The following is a 15,401-nucleotide window of genomic DNA, read 5'->3' on the forward strand; positions in this document are numbered from 1 at the left end:
CAACCACTAGAGAGGCATTTATGTCTTCAAGGAGTCTTTCCTCATGAAACACTGGAATGGAGACCACAGCCTGTGACCATCTGATCACTTGCTGGACTGGAAGCAGTGTTTCAAGTGACAGTTTGGCTTTATGACCAAGACCTATGTGACTGAGTTTTACAAAAATGTCTCAAACAGACCATTTCTAACTATGGATAAATCCCAGCTTCGTGCAGCTACACCCCACTAAGCTCTCTAGAGGGAGAACCTCCTGGATCTGTTGTGTGCATGGCTGGAAGAACAATGGCAGCCATTTGCCTGTCGCCATCAAAAATTTGCACTCTCTCAATGAGAACATAAAAACCAGCTTTGCAAGACTGTTTTCTAAGGGACGGAGAATTTCATGGCTTTCCAAAGACAGCAAAAGACACACGGGAAGAGGCTACCGGTTCTCTGAGGATGTCTTGAAAATGTCCAACCAAATCCTGCTGTTTCCCTAGGATCATATTATGGCAGCAGAGGGGGGCCCAAGCCCGTTCATACGGTGATCTGTGCAAGAAAATCCCTCTCAGTCCAGGCCTCTAGTGGAAGGCCTCCACCAATAAGAGGCAAATAACTCTTCACATTCTGTAAGCCCCTTCGAAAGGCCAGAAGTATATAACAGGTGGTTAGACTCTAAAAGGAACAAAAGAAGGGAAGCCATGGTGTGCCATATGTTCTTACATTTAAATCAGGAACATCCTGATAGTTCACAAAGGTGATACTTTCATTATCTTCAATATTTTTCATCCAGTTTGGTCCTCAAACCCCCAGGGACCCCCAGGGATTATCCTTCCTGCGTCACTGAGGAAGAACATGAGGGTCTCCTACCAAGTCAGTGACAAATCCAAATGAGACTGTGGCTCTTCTTTCTTGCTGGTTCATCACATCTTGCTGCCCCAGTTGAAGGCTGGATCAGTTATAACTCAGGCCAGTGAAAGGATGTGGTTAATATCAAATAGGTGGTGGTTCACTGAAAACATTAAATGTGGATTCTTTAATTAGCACTTCCTCAATCACTTTAGAAACCCCAAAGCTCTTAGTGAACTCAACAAGTATAAGGTGTTCAGGTTGGAAAAACAGATCGAGTAATTAACTGTCACCATCAAAAGATTGGGCATTCTCAAGGTCAACATGAAGACTAGTTCCTATTGGAACTGCAATAGATTAAAATGTTAAGTTAAAATGAGAATATTTGGGGTAAATGTGAGAAAAATGTGGAAAGTAACTTGGCCAGGTCCTACCCAGAAATGCGATAATAGTCTAAGGGGCTCTTATGTTAACTCAAGAAATGTATGGAGCGAGTCTGAGAAAGGAAACCACTGTTCACTTCTTACAAAGCCTATGTGTGCCCCTCCCCCCACCCCTGCAAGGAGAGACCTGCTGGGATGCCCACTGAGGTTCAGGATGGAGTTCAGGACGTGGCAGCCTGGCTTTCCCAGGAGCCTTTTCTACAAAGCAGGGAGTCTGAATGACTCTGGGCCTGGGTTGTGCACCTCCGCCATGCTTTCCTTCTGTTTCTGGGTGTTTCTGCACAGTTGAGGCACAAGGTTAGGTGGCCATCTAGACACAGAGGGAAACCTCATACTCCCTTAATCCCTTAATAGTGGTGCTTCTGATCTTATTACATATATATATATATATGTGTATATATATATATATATATATATATATATATATATATGGCCCATTATTGCTTCACAGTTAAGACTCAGCCTGTTTTATATGCAAATCTTGTATCTACTCCTGTTTGGGCAAAACTGGGATTTGGAGTGAAGCAGACCTGAGTCCATACCCAGAGTTCTGCCCCCCATGCGCCCAGTAACAAAATACATAACCTCACCGAGCTTCATTTTCCTCAACTGTAAAATGGAGCCAATCTATGATTGTTATTTCTGATTGTTACGAACGAACATTCAGGAGACTGTGTGAGACCACAGCACTGTATCCAGCTCACTGCCAGGGCTCAGTGGATACTAGTTTCCTTCCCTTTGCTTGATATACAATAGAAGGAACGGAGCCCTTTGGTTTCATACTTTGGAAACCATCTAGTTTCATCTTTTGTTCCTCATTTGCTAGATCATATTTCTAAGCTGTATGTTTTGTAACACCCACTATTAAGATATGCTTTTAATTGCAAGTGCGTTTTGACTATCGATTTAATTTTTTTTATGAGTGTCAGTAAATCATAGTGTTTGATACCACAGGCCCTAGAGCTCAATCCCAAACTCACCACTTACTAACTTGGACATGATCTTGTACCTGTTACTCATCACCTCTGTACCTCAGTCCCCTCATCTCTAAAAGGAGAATAACAACGTGCCTCATTAGAATTATGGGCATAAAATGAAATAATACCTAAAAAGGGCTTAGAATGGAGCCTGGCTACATAGTACCCACTCGCAAAAGGCCCGGGGCAATCCAGATAAAAACTGGAATGATTTTATGATTTCAAAAAGCCATTAAATTATAGATTTCATCAGAACTGTAGACTGCATCGAAAATTTGGCAGTGAAAACTGATGACAACATAAATTTTCACAGGATGCTCGCCATAATATAATGTGGCAAAGTACTAAGGTTTGAAAATACTGTCGGTAAAAATTCTACGTGGAAAAACATTTTAATCCCATTTCCACCAGCCCCTTAAAAATTATAATCTTATCTAGGGGCCCAGTCGAATGAGTTGTACAGGAAGTTTTATTTTTTCCAGAACCAGTCTGAAGATATTAACCTCGCATATTCCCTTAAGAGAACAACGTGAAGAAAACCCCTGTGCACAGGAGGACGCCATCCCCTTTTATAGATGAGCATAGGCTTTTATATTCTTAATGCCTGGGAAGGAGACTCTGAAGGGGAAGAAAAAGAAGGCTCAAAAATCTGAAATGGAAAACAATGTCAAATATGTGGGACATTTTTGTTCATAACAATTCCCCAGCCCTCTTCTCTCCGATGTGAGATCTGGAGATGTGAAGAATATCGAACTGTACACATTCCCCATGGGCACATTTGAACTCAAAGTCTGACCCTTTGTACTTCCCCTTTTTACAATTAAAATAGCTCAGCAACTTAGCGTTATATTTAACACCCATCAGAGGCCTCTTGTAGAACATGGCGGTGGGGAGGGGACCTTAGGTTAGCCACTCAGGTTGCCGAGTTCCATATTTGCCCTAGAGTGTGGAAGCAAGAACATCTGGCACATTTACTGCCATTTATTTTCTAATCATGGCTCTTTCCACTTACTCTTCTTTGGTTTTTAGCTGACCTCTACTCTTGCCTTTGCCAAGTTAGCATCTTCAGCATTCTCAGAGCTGACTGAAAAACAAGAAGCCCTCATTAAAGAGTGGGACCTTTTGTTACCTACTGAGGGTGCATCAGTAAGGCATCACCCTCAGGTGACAGACAGTAGAGACTTTGCTGGTGTTCCTGATGCCGACATCCGCTGGTGGTGACGTTTTTTCAGGTTGCTGGAAACAGTAGCAACAAGATAAGTTTACTATGAAGAAGTAATACACTTCACGTTGATACAAAGTGCAAAATACGGGACTATATATTAAAAAGACACGTTTTGTTCAATGACATTAACAGCTGATGCCCCTTGAGAAAATAAAGTGTATAAGGAGGCAAAAGAATGGTCCAGCCAGATGCAAACACTGTTTCTGGAATCGTATCAACATACTTGTAAGGACTCTAACAGAGGTTGGCACAGTTGGGCAGACCACGGCCCCCTTACCACATGTTTCTATAAATAAAGTTTTATTGGAACACAGCCATACGCATTAGTTTATATGTCCGTGACTGCTTTTGTGCTAGAGTTGAGTAGTTCCAACAGAGACTCTCTGGCCCAAAAGCCTGCACTATTTACTACCTGGCCCTTTACAGAAATTTACTACCCCGTGGTGTGAGACCATTCATATGCAGTGTTGCCTTTAAAAAGCTACTTCAGGACAAGGATAATTTACTGGTTCACCCTTCCCACACAGTGCAAGCTGTGTCTTTGTAAGCATCCCGAGGCTGTACTTGATTTGATGTGGCATATTTTCCCCCCCTTTTCCAGGTGAAATGTGAGGCCAGGTCAGCCTTGTCCAAGCCGAAGAATAACCATAATAACTGTAAAAAAGTCTCAAATGAAGAAAAACCAAAGGTTGCCATTGGTGAAGAGTGCAGGGCAGATGAACAGGCTTTCCTGGTGGCACTTTATAAATACATGAAAGAAAGGAAGACGCCAATAGAGCGAATACCCTATTTAGGTTTTAAACAGAGTAAGTATGCTTGTTTTCATCTCTGAAATATCAACACTACTCGTATGCTTTAAACTGGAAAACAGTTTCGACTCAGGATTATGTCGAAATCCTAATCTGGGGATGATGCTCTCTGTGTTTATACTAAATCTACAAATCATCCAGGCCAGGAATGTTTCTCCCTGCCTCTTTCCGCTACATTGTTCCCTTCTGGGGCAGTTGCAGTGAGATATTTATAGGCTTGAATCCACTGATTATGACTGGAAATAGACATGTTGAAAGTTTCTCATTTTCTGTTTTGTCAATCTTGAGTGTCTGTCACGCCTTTCTTCTGAGATAATAATATGACGTCGCTTTATCGGGCACAGATGTTGCCTGTGAAAAGACAGCTTTTAAGAGGAGGACATTTAAAGGTGGACAAAACAACCAGAAAGAGAAAACATATTTCCTAAGCCCCAAATTTGTTAAGGGATAACAAAAACCTGACTTCAGAGGAAACATGAAAGACACAGATTTGAACCGAAAGCCCGATTTTGAACTACTTTGACATGCACATTTTAAGCATCGTAATAAATTTTTAAGTAGAAAAGGAAACTCATAGCTGAGCAGAATTCCATAGAAAAAGAGAAGGAACCCAGATCCGGTCCTGATTTCACAACTGAATATATATTTTGCCTCTGTCTGGATTTTGTGGCACACAAAGCAATGAGCCCCTGGCTTGAAATCGTATTTTCTCCAAACGTATCTTCCTAGATTAAAACCATGTGTCATTTTGATGAAGAATGTCAAACCTGTATGTTTTACATAACAATTTACATACCTAATAGCAGTTGGCACTGATTGCAAGAGAGCACTCGCAGCCATTATAAACTTATATAACTACGAATGATTACAATGTTTGTCTGAAAACTGGTTGCTTGAAATAGAAGTAAAATTAATGTACTATGAACAGCTTTGTTGCATTATGCATTGGTTCAGATTAAATCAAGGCCGAAGCAGGGCTCTCGATAGCTTTGAAATAGTACAAGGTTCAGTGAGGCTTTTCCAACGTGTTGTGTCAAAGAGCCTTTTCTTTTTTTAATTTTAATTTTATTCTCCATTTCCCTTACCAAGGAATTACTTGAAATTCAATTTTCCCCTCTTGTAAAAGAGTCAAATCCATAGCAGTCCCATTCCATGGTGTCTGGGACAAACAAACAGGATTGCCAGCAGTTGGGCACAGTCGTTTAACAGCGTAAACGTATGCAAACCTGCAAAGAGAAATCTGTTTTAACAAAGTATGTATGTGTAACATCACACAGACAAGTTAGGGGACTAGAACTAAGGACTCCATTCTTCTGTGAATGAGGATCTTCCTTCCCTTGGATGTGTTCTATCACTGCTACTTCTAGGGTGAAATATTTGTTTTCCTACTCGTTACAAGGCACCACGCGTTAGTGAAATACTGTATGAGTTCTTAATGGAGTGCTGCCTTCAGACATTCTATTGAAAACATAATCATGTATGAAAGTGGCTGTTATTTCTTCATTATGCAAAGGTCTTGTCTGAAGGAAGCATTATATATTACCATTTAATCAATGGCTTCTTTCTAAGGGTTGAATGAGACCAACCCTAATTTTGAAATGCCACACTTTTCCCAAGGACACCATAACCTAGCTTCCCTTGGTCGGCTGATGGCCACAGGACTAAAACTGTGTTGTCCTTTATCCTCAAAGTAGAACCATTTCCATATTTGCGACTGTTTCTTAAGAAATATTTTAAGTGGTAATAATATATCCTGGTGTTGAATGCCCTTTGGCAAATTGTTGCCTAAGAACTTAGCTCTCTGGGGTACTCGTATTTTTTTTTCTCTTTCTCATTGAAATCAGAACAAAACAAAATGTTTTAATTGACGTTTCTTGGAAATATGTTAATGCAATGCTTATCTAAATACTTATTGTCCCTCTAACAGTTAACCTTTGGACTATGTTTCAAGCTGCTCAAAAACTGGGAGGATATGAAACAGTAAGTGTTTAAGCAACTTAAATGAAATAATTTTGCAACCTAACTCCCCCCACCCCTCCTTTGACCAAAATGGAGAAAATGCAAGAGTAAACCGTCATTGACTGCCTTTTCAAATGGCTCCACACTTTTGGGGGTTTATTGGGCCGCTTTTGGAAACGATCCCAATTAGTTCCAGGTTTGGCAAAATTGTAAACTTGTCGTAAAAACTACAAGTGGAAAACATATGTAACTCTCCCCCTGTCAGGGAAATTAGTTGGGTCTGTAATTTTTTCCCATGTTGAGAAAGGGCTATTATTGTACAACAAGCCAAGATTGCATAAAAGAAATTTCCCTTGGCAACATACCTGACATCTGTTCATGTCTAATATGGGAAATGTATTAAAGGCTTTCAAAAGTAATCAGTATTGGCCATTAAGGAATAGAAGACAGCAGAATCTCCTCTTATTCTAGGGCAAAGAAGCTTTATTAGACAAGGGTCAGTGCCGCATAAACAGGAAGTTATCAAACTTATTCAGAACAGGCTCTGACACTCTTTATCAGCTAATTCTAACTGACAGGAACGGGTTATTTTTAGCCCACAGGAAAATTTGATGGCCACGGATTTTACAGCCTGTATTTTGAACCAATAAAATGTGAGAGCAACAAACTAAGATTAAAATCTTGAAAGAAGAAAGAGCTGTATTAACAGAGCACGCAGAGATGATATCTGTAATAAAATCAATTGACATAGGAAGATGTCGTCATTGGAAATATTGTCTCCTCCACACAATGATCAGATTAAGTTGTGCAGTTTCTTCTGCAATCGAATAAGAAATTTTTTTTTTTTTCTCTCCTCACGAGGTAACCTGGGATATCTCTGTATCTTAGTAAAATGACAATAAGAGACACAAAGTCAAGAAAATGAAATTCATTTTAGCCCCACCATAATAACTAGTGTGTCTTGCCAGATAGAGCATATTACTCCACAAACTAATATAATGGTTTGATGTCATGGGGTTGGAACGGGAAAAGATGGCAGGCATGATGTGATTCGGATAATCTGGTATTTACTGTAGAAATCCCTGCTGTGAATTCTGACTAAAAACTCTTAAGATGTGAGTCAGTGTGTGTGTAAAAATATTCATTTAATACATGGGAGGTACTAGTACCAGTTTATAAAGAAATAAAGTTTATAAAGAAAGAAAATGCTCATATGAAGCACATATAAGATGTGCATTTCATAGACATGAATTTCCTTACAATATTTGTTTTATCAAGCACCCACTGTACAAAATAAATAATGAAATTTTTCACTTGGTTGGGTCTGTTGATAGGACAAAGAGGTTGACTCCTTGCCACTGTGGCTCACAGTTTTGCAAAATCTTAAGCTAATTATAGCTTTTGTCCATGTGAAAAAAAAAATAACTTAGTCTCATGAATTCAGGAGTCAGCCCCATAGCTTAGATTTTTAAGCCTAACTCTTGATGTTAAGAATAGGAATACACATTTTTATGAACTGTAGATAAGTTACATGATACTGCACAATATTATGAAATGTCTTTTTAAACCCAGAAATTTGTTGTTGCCTGCTGATAGGGAGAGTGCCAACAAATTTCACAGAATCAGTTTTTCCTGCTTTTGTATCTTCTGTATCTTCACAAGGATCTATTTTTTGCCATGCAACGGCAAGTTGGTATAGAATACACAAAAGAAACTTCTGATTAGTTTCAGGGCATTTGCAGTATATTGAACACACAGTATCTTCTCTTTTGTTGAATGAGGGAAATAATGAATGGCCACGCAATCAGCACATCACCAGAGCACATACTTATTAAGTCGTACATATTGGAGGCATTGTGCTACACACTCTAGAAGATGCAAAAATATCTACCCCAGTGTTTCTAGTTGTTTACCATCCAGGTGAGGCAGTAATTATAATGAAAAGACAAGTGGAAAAAGGTCCATTCCCTGTTCAAGTAAAGTACTATTTCATTTAGAAATGAGGGAAGGAAGGCTTGTGACTCTCATGTCATTCGAGCAGAATTTTGGAGAATAGATAGAATTCAGACGTGAATGATCATGGTCTTGCAGGAAGAGAAAGCCAAACGGGGGAAGAAAGTGTGGAGGTGGAATAATGTTGGACATGGAGAGTCTGAATAACTTAGAGTGACCAGGTGGCTGGGACAAGTGACCTTGAAGGGGAGTCCAGAGAGGATGCAGCCCAGTGAGAAAAGGCTTTGGGATGGTAGGCCCTGGGATGATTCTGTAGGCTGGGGGCGAGGGGAGGGATGGAAGGCAATGCATAGAAAATTTATAACAAGCTAAGCATTCCCTTTTGCCATGTGCTGTGCCTTCACTCTATGTAGGTGGAGTGCAGGAGAGAAAGGCTGGGGTGGGGGCACATGGGAGACCAGATCGGCATCTGCTTTTCATGTGGTCATGAGCTTCGAGCCTCTTCCACCAAGCCACAGAGGGGACTGGCAACTTCTGGAATCGCTCCCTTCCTCCTTCCCTATTTACCCATCAACTCTCTCATTGTTCGTTGGGCCCTTGCCATTCTTCACCCCCAGCTCTAACATCACATCTGAGACGGTGAATCTACTTAGCCCTCTTACTCTAAAATCTACATCCAGGGTCATCAACTGGATGAAGCCAGTTTGGTAGGATTTGTCCTTCCTCCCTTCCCTCCTTCCTTCCTTATTTCCTTCCTTTCCTTTTTATTTTTTTAATGCCTTATGCTACCTTGTTGTGCCTGTAGGCACTGAAGTTTGCAACTCCCTTGCTCCATTGAAGCTTTTGAACCTAAGTACAGAATACACTTTTCTATTGGTAGAATTGGGCCAATAAACAAAATGAGATGTTCAGTGAGGATTCAGTTTTGACATCAGTCCAGCAGACGTATGAGTAAGATCCAGTCTGAGGACTTAAATTGTCATCACTGTGTTACTGAAAGACATTTATCTGTGAGATTATCTGATATCAGATGCAAGTGTAGACTTGTCATTAGAGCTCAGAGGAGATCTTGGAATCTTCTAGATCTGTGGTTCCCAAAGGCTATTCAAGGACTGGGGCTCAAATTTTCAAAGGGAACTTTAAAGCATACGTAGCTGTCTAGACCTCCACACTGAGATATTAACTCTGTGGTGGGCCCTGGGCCTAAGAACCCAAGAAGCCTTTTTTATAAGCTGTCCAGGGGATGTTAATTCAAAGCTAATGGTAACAGATTATTCCCACTTAGCCTAATAGCCCTCATGACTCCCAGCTTCAAAATGTGGCCCCATCTAAGTCAAGTATCAAAGATTAGAAAGTTGTCTTCACACCATTACTAAAGAAGCAAGCTGGAGTATTAACATCCCTTTGGCTCCCAAGCAGCACAAACTTTCCAGCAAAGGTTTTTCCATTTGGTAAAGTGGTAATCTAGCTACATTGGGACTTGATAAGCCATTTTCATTTTGAATGCAGGAAAGCCCAGTGTCAGAACATTTTTATTTTTTGCAAATAGGCCTTTGTGCAGAGAAAGATACTTGCCCTGCTCCAGCCCACACCCTCGTTTTATAAATGAGGAAACTGAGGCACAGAGAGGTGAAATGAGTTGCATGGGGTCATTATGGATTTCTTCAAATTCTGACTTGCTGAGAATTTTGTGCACAATTGCCTCAAGCTCCATAGCAACACTGAAAGGAAAGACCATCCTTCATATATAAATGACCAGTGTTTATATCTTCCATCCTCAGCAGTCTCTTAGGTATGTGTACAATGCTTTCTCCATATTTCCAGTGATATTTTGGGAAAAGCATCTAATAACCTACCTTCACTGGTAGCATCTTACAGTGAGTTCTTTGTAACTAACCTGAGCCTAACCGGACACACTATTAGCTGAGATTTTATCTGCGTCTTGAGAAAAATGTGTGAACTTAGGAGATGGGTCAAGAAGTCTGCATGATGTAAACATTCGGTAACAGTAAAAAAACTGCAAGTTTAAAACTTGTGGATGTATCTCTCCTGCTGTTAACTTGTGATTGGATAAAGACATCTCTCTGGAATTCCTTCTGGTTATAAAAAGAGGCCATCTTAATTGGCTTGTTTTTGTTTGTGGTTATAAACTATTCCAAACCTTCTGGTTTGAATTGCGGATTATGGATTATTTCATTTCAGTCCTTCATAACCCTCAAATTGAATTAAAAAAAAGAAAGAGGAGCAAAGGTTTTATTTTAAGCCTTTATAAGCATTCGACTAATGGCTATATTCAGTTCTCTTGGCCTCCTCTGTCTTTGCTGGAAATGGATTTTGTGTCTGTGCCTCCTTAGGTCGAGATCATAAATGTAATGAATGAATTTGATTCCCTAAAAAACAATATCCTGGCATTTTGATCGGTTGGCAATGAGGATCCTTTCCTTTACAATCATGCATCCTTCCATACATTTTAGAATATGGGTCACCTACAGTTGAGGAGGCAGAACGGAATAGAGCCACACTGATGAGCTAAACTAAAGAGGTCTTCACTTCAGTGTCTGGTGAAGCAATTAAAGCTTGAAGAGTAGCTTGGGGTATTACCAGGATGCGGTGTGTTGAGGGTAGTTTGCTAAAGTGATTTTCATTTGGCTAACCACTTGAAGGTGAACCAGAGGCAATATTTGGAGAGAAGGTAGAGTAGGGAAATGGGTCTTGAGAAAATCTTATTCTAGATGCAAAAGACCATGCAAGGGGTGCCTTCTAAGAATGTCAGCAGCTCCGCCTCTCCCCACGGGTGAGACAGGACCATTATTTCTCATCTGGAAGAAGAAGCCACGTGTCTCCTTGCTGGAAGGATTAGGCTTTGACACCAGATTCCGGCTTTGACATCATTTCAAGACACCCTCTGAATCTAACCCTAGTACTCTGGACGGACAAAGCCTCTTGCTTAATTCAAAATTCTCGAGGCCAAAGATGATGTCATGTAGTTTTGAAAGGCTCCAGTTCCTGGAGTACTACCAGGAAAAAAAAGTCATCTTCCTTGAATTCAGTCCGCCCTCAAGGTGTCCCGAGAAAGAGGCTGTTTCTCAGAGCTGCCTGGGTAACACTGCACGCAGGCCAGTGTGCCTCTTGAGTTCACATCTCCTACGTTCTTAAGCCCTGGACACACTCGAGTCCTGCAAGATTTCTGATTGCTGTTTCCTAACCAAGCCACAAAAACTCCAAGATGATTTCATCCCTGCAACCTCAAAGGTTAGAGAAACCAAAGCCCCAGGACTGTGCCTTGGGTTAAAATAGTTTCCCCGTTTTTTTTGTTGTTTTGTTTTGTTTTGTTTTGTTTTGAAGTGACAGGATATTTTCCTATGTCCATCCAGGAAAGTAGAGAAGGGGAAGATTCCTTTCCCACTCTCTGGACCTGTTTTCTTGGCAGAGGTGAGCATTTAGAAAGCTGGTTTCAAGCCACCTCTAACATAGTTTGGCTTCTAAAGAACAGTTTGAAAACGACTATATTTAGAAGCAATGAAACTTAATGAACATAATAGGTATAGAGCTTTTCATAGTTTCTTGGGTCTTCCCCACACTGGGGAAAGAAGTAACTGTCAAGTGTCTTCAAAGCGAGATCAAGTCTCTCGGATACCTACATTGGTTTGTTTTACTTGGGTGTGGTCTGTTCGGTTTTTCATCTTGCTTTATGGTTAATTGTATGGGGTTATGCTTCCTGCTAAATCATGAACCCTTGATAGCAGCAACTTCTCTTTATTTTCATGGTATCTCCCCACCCTCCACCCTCCACCTTCTACCTTCTACCTCTATGCTTTTCTGTACCTGGCACAGGGCCCTAAAATGACAAGCAGTAGATGATGGGTTGATGTCATGAATCCCTAACATTTAAATGAGGATCTTGAAGGAGATCACAGGAGAAGCACAAGCTAAGAGAAATCATTGCTTGAGAAAATTTGACCATTTTCTTGAGGAAACAAAGAGCCAGAAGTCCTTTGCATCCTTAAAAACCTAAAATAATATGAGGTCAGTTTGAAACGTGTACATAACCAGGAGGCCTCGGCTTAATGAAAGCGTTAGTCAAGCTCACCCCATGGCGGTATCAAACTTCCCAGCTGAGTGGGGCTGGGGACTACTAGGCAGACACTGGTTTTGCCCAAATGGGGTTTTAAAGCTAACACACATTCTGGACAACAGAATAACAACCCTAAGCAAATGCACACTTCGGCATGATGAACACAGACTCTCACGGGAGGCAGGTTTGTACAGGTGGGAGCCTGATGCCCGGTGGCTGGGCCAGGCGGGGCTCTCGTGTCCTTTCCTCTCTCCTTATAGGGCGTTGGGACCCACTGTGGGTTTAGACAATGGGAAGGTTTAGACATTTCTTGCTTTAAAGCCCATGGGCAGCATTTGAATTAAAAGCGCATCTGGACACAAAAAATGGAGATGTGTACCCAGGAGCACTGTGCACTTAAAAGCATAAAATCATTTAGCAGTTGGAAAGAGCACATTTTATGACTTTCCTGTGGAAAGAAAATATCTCAAAATGGTCTGATTCATCCAGGCCGGCCTGTGGAAGCTTGGTAAACAGGGACCACTTCCTGGAAGGCCCAGCCCTTGTCTTTGCTCCAGATGAACTTTCACTTGTAAAAACTGTATTTAAACACCAGCACCTGCTACAGCAGGGGCTAACACAGACCCCTGGCCAGCCACACATACTTATAATGCCAAATGGGACCTGATGCTGGCCTCCTGCTGCCGGTTTCAATCCTAGTATGAGGAAGATTGTTTTTTCCTTTTGATAATTCATTATTTATTCTTAAAGAAGTCAGTCATTTCTGTGATAGGCAAGGGTTGAACAGGGTACTACTCCCTAGTCTAGATGATAGGTTGTGGGAGGGAGGCATGGTCACTTTCCACACATTAAATATCCCATCACCAGTGGTCTCCTGTTCATTACATTTTTCACAACCTGTATTATTTTGCTTATCTATTACGTCCCTTCTTTATTTTTTTTATGCCTCCCCACCCCCCACCCCCCACCCCCCCACACACACACAGACACTAGGATATGGTCATGTTGGGTGTTGGGTCTGGTTTTCATTGTTTTGTCCCAGCTGCTAGCACAGTACTCAACCAATGGGAGATGTCCAAGAAATGTCTGGTGCCTGGGGGAGTAAGTAGAAGGATTCCAATATAATTGAGAGTTATCTGTGATTCAGTGGTGGACATATAGAACCTCTGTTCTAACTAGAGACACACGTGAGCAGGGTCAGAGGAACCATAGTTTTACTTACTGAGAGTAAAATCTCAGAGCACTGTTAACCTAACCCATCCCCTTAGATCCCTGCTGACCTCTTTGCTGCACTATCTCCCCCCTAGTAAGAGACCCACAGCTTATAGTTGACAACTTGTAGCAGAAGCTATGATTTCCACAGTCCTCTGCCTCACTTGAAGCAAAAGGTCCCCAGAGTTCTGTATTATCACCTTGCTACACACATGGGCTATTCACCAGCTCAATCTGATGTGGACACTGTTTTGATGTCATGAAAGGAGTCTGCTCTTGGGATCCTAAGCTATGAGTTCTGGCATTGCCATTCTACTGCTGTGTGTCCTTGGCCAAGTCATGCAACCTCTCTGTGTCTTGCTTCCTTCATCTGTGATGAGATTCCTCTAATCTACCTCACAGGCTGATGGGAGGATGAAGTGATAATCAAGCATGTGAAAACTCTTTATAAAATATGAAGTAGAGGGGAGCCTGAGTGACCCAAGTTAGTTGGGCATCTGACTCTTGATTTGGGCTCATGAGGTCATGATCTCGTGGTTTGTGGGACCAAGCCCTATGTTGGTCTCTGTGCTGACAGTGCAGAGTCTGCATCAGATTTTCTCTCTTCCTCTCTCTGCCCCTCCCCCACTTGCACTCACGCGCTCTCTCAAAATAAATACATTTTCAAAAAATATATGAAATAGAGTGCATAGAAGAGATAAAGGATGACAAGAGCGATGGTTTCCTCTGAAGTGATTGCAGGGACTTACATAGGCTGTCTTCTGGCCTTGCTGGGCTCCCCACCCCATCTGAGGCAGGGGTGGGGGAATACAGAGGTGTGTTTCAAGGGGCCTCAGTATCTTAAGGGCTTGGAGGAATAACATGGACACATGGGAGGGGAGGTCTCAACAGGTCTCAAACAGACCAGCCTGAGATGGTATTATTAAAAAGATTGGGGGAGATTGTAATTAAATGTAAAATGATTACTAAAACACATATTCTGAGTGTTTTGAAAGGGGCTTGAAACCATTTATTATAATCTAAAGCAAGCTATAAATAAAGGAAGATTTTATTTTTAGCCATACCTGCTAGTAGATGTAAAGGGTGGTTCTGTCTACAGAGGACTATGGACACAACTTGGTTCAAGCATGCTTCGTGGGAAGCTGAACAATGCAAAGCTCCCATGGTCTCGAGGTCCTACCCGGGCCTGTCAAGCAGGGTTTAGGGAAATAAAGGGGTCTTTACTTGAGATGGAAAAGGTGCCATTTACCCTATAATATTTAACCACCCCTCCTCCTTCCATTACAATTACGAGCCCCTGTTTGCGAGCTGAGATTTTTTTTTCCCTCGGATTGCTGCCTTCAGCCCCTAACTGAACTCCGCTGGCAGCTTTGCGGTTATTTTCCAAAAGAAGCCTCCTACTCTGATTGTATCCAGTGCCACTGGCACCTGTGCAGCGCCCTGCCCCCTGCACGTTCCAATAACAGCGTTTTCCTGTAACTCTGTTTGGAAACATCCACAAGGACCTCAGAATGCATTCTGTCTCCTGGTTTCAAGGAAATACTAGACTTGCTCGGATGTTAGTAAATGACGTGGTTTCCCCAAATTAATCATTTGCCAGATCATGCATCTGCTATTTTGTAAAGTCTTAATTTATGTACAAAAATAAAATTAGAGAAAAAAAGGAAATAGGGCCATAGCATGCCATCAGTATATTGCAAGCTGTTTGGTTTTATTCACCCAACTCAACAGTAGACTGAGCTTGCGTTTTAGCTTTGGAATTTGCTCGTTTTCGTAGGACTTGATGGATATCCCATTTTCCTGAACTAAGTGAGTAAAAACAAACAGCTCGCAACATACACAGTTGGAGATCTGGGTTTTGTTTGGGTGGTGGGAGGAGCTGGCATAACCATTTAGCCTGAGATGACTGCAAATCCCACA

General features: G+C 41.5%; 1 protein-coding gene across 2 annotated transcripts in view; it reads left to right on the top strand.

Moving 5' to 3' along the window:
- ARID5B (AT-rich interaction domain 5B) overlaps window positions 1-15,401 on the top strand; it is a 180,479-nt gene that overhangs the window by 138,703 nt on the left and 26,375 nt on the right. For both annotated transcript variants that reach the window (XM_019444284.2, XM_019444285.2), the window contains 2 exons: window positions 4,075-4,279; window positions 6,210-6,262. In XM_019444284.2, the coding sequence (XP_019299829.1) occupies window positions 4,075-4,279; window positions 6,210-6,262 (258 nt within the window). The remainder of the gene's footprint in view (window positions 1-4,074; window positions 4,280-6,209; window positions 6,263-15,401) is intronic.

Source organism: Panthera pardus, unplaced genomic scaffold (assembly GCF_024362965.1).
Source record: "Panthera pardus isolate Hobbes unplaced genomic scaffold, ASM2436296v1 HiC_scaffold_22, whole genome shotgun sequence".
NCBI lineage: Eukaryota > Metazoa > Chordata > Mammalia > Carnivora > Felidae > Panthera > Panthera pardus.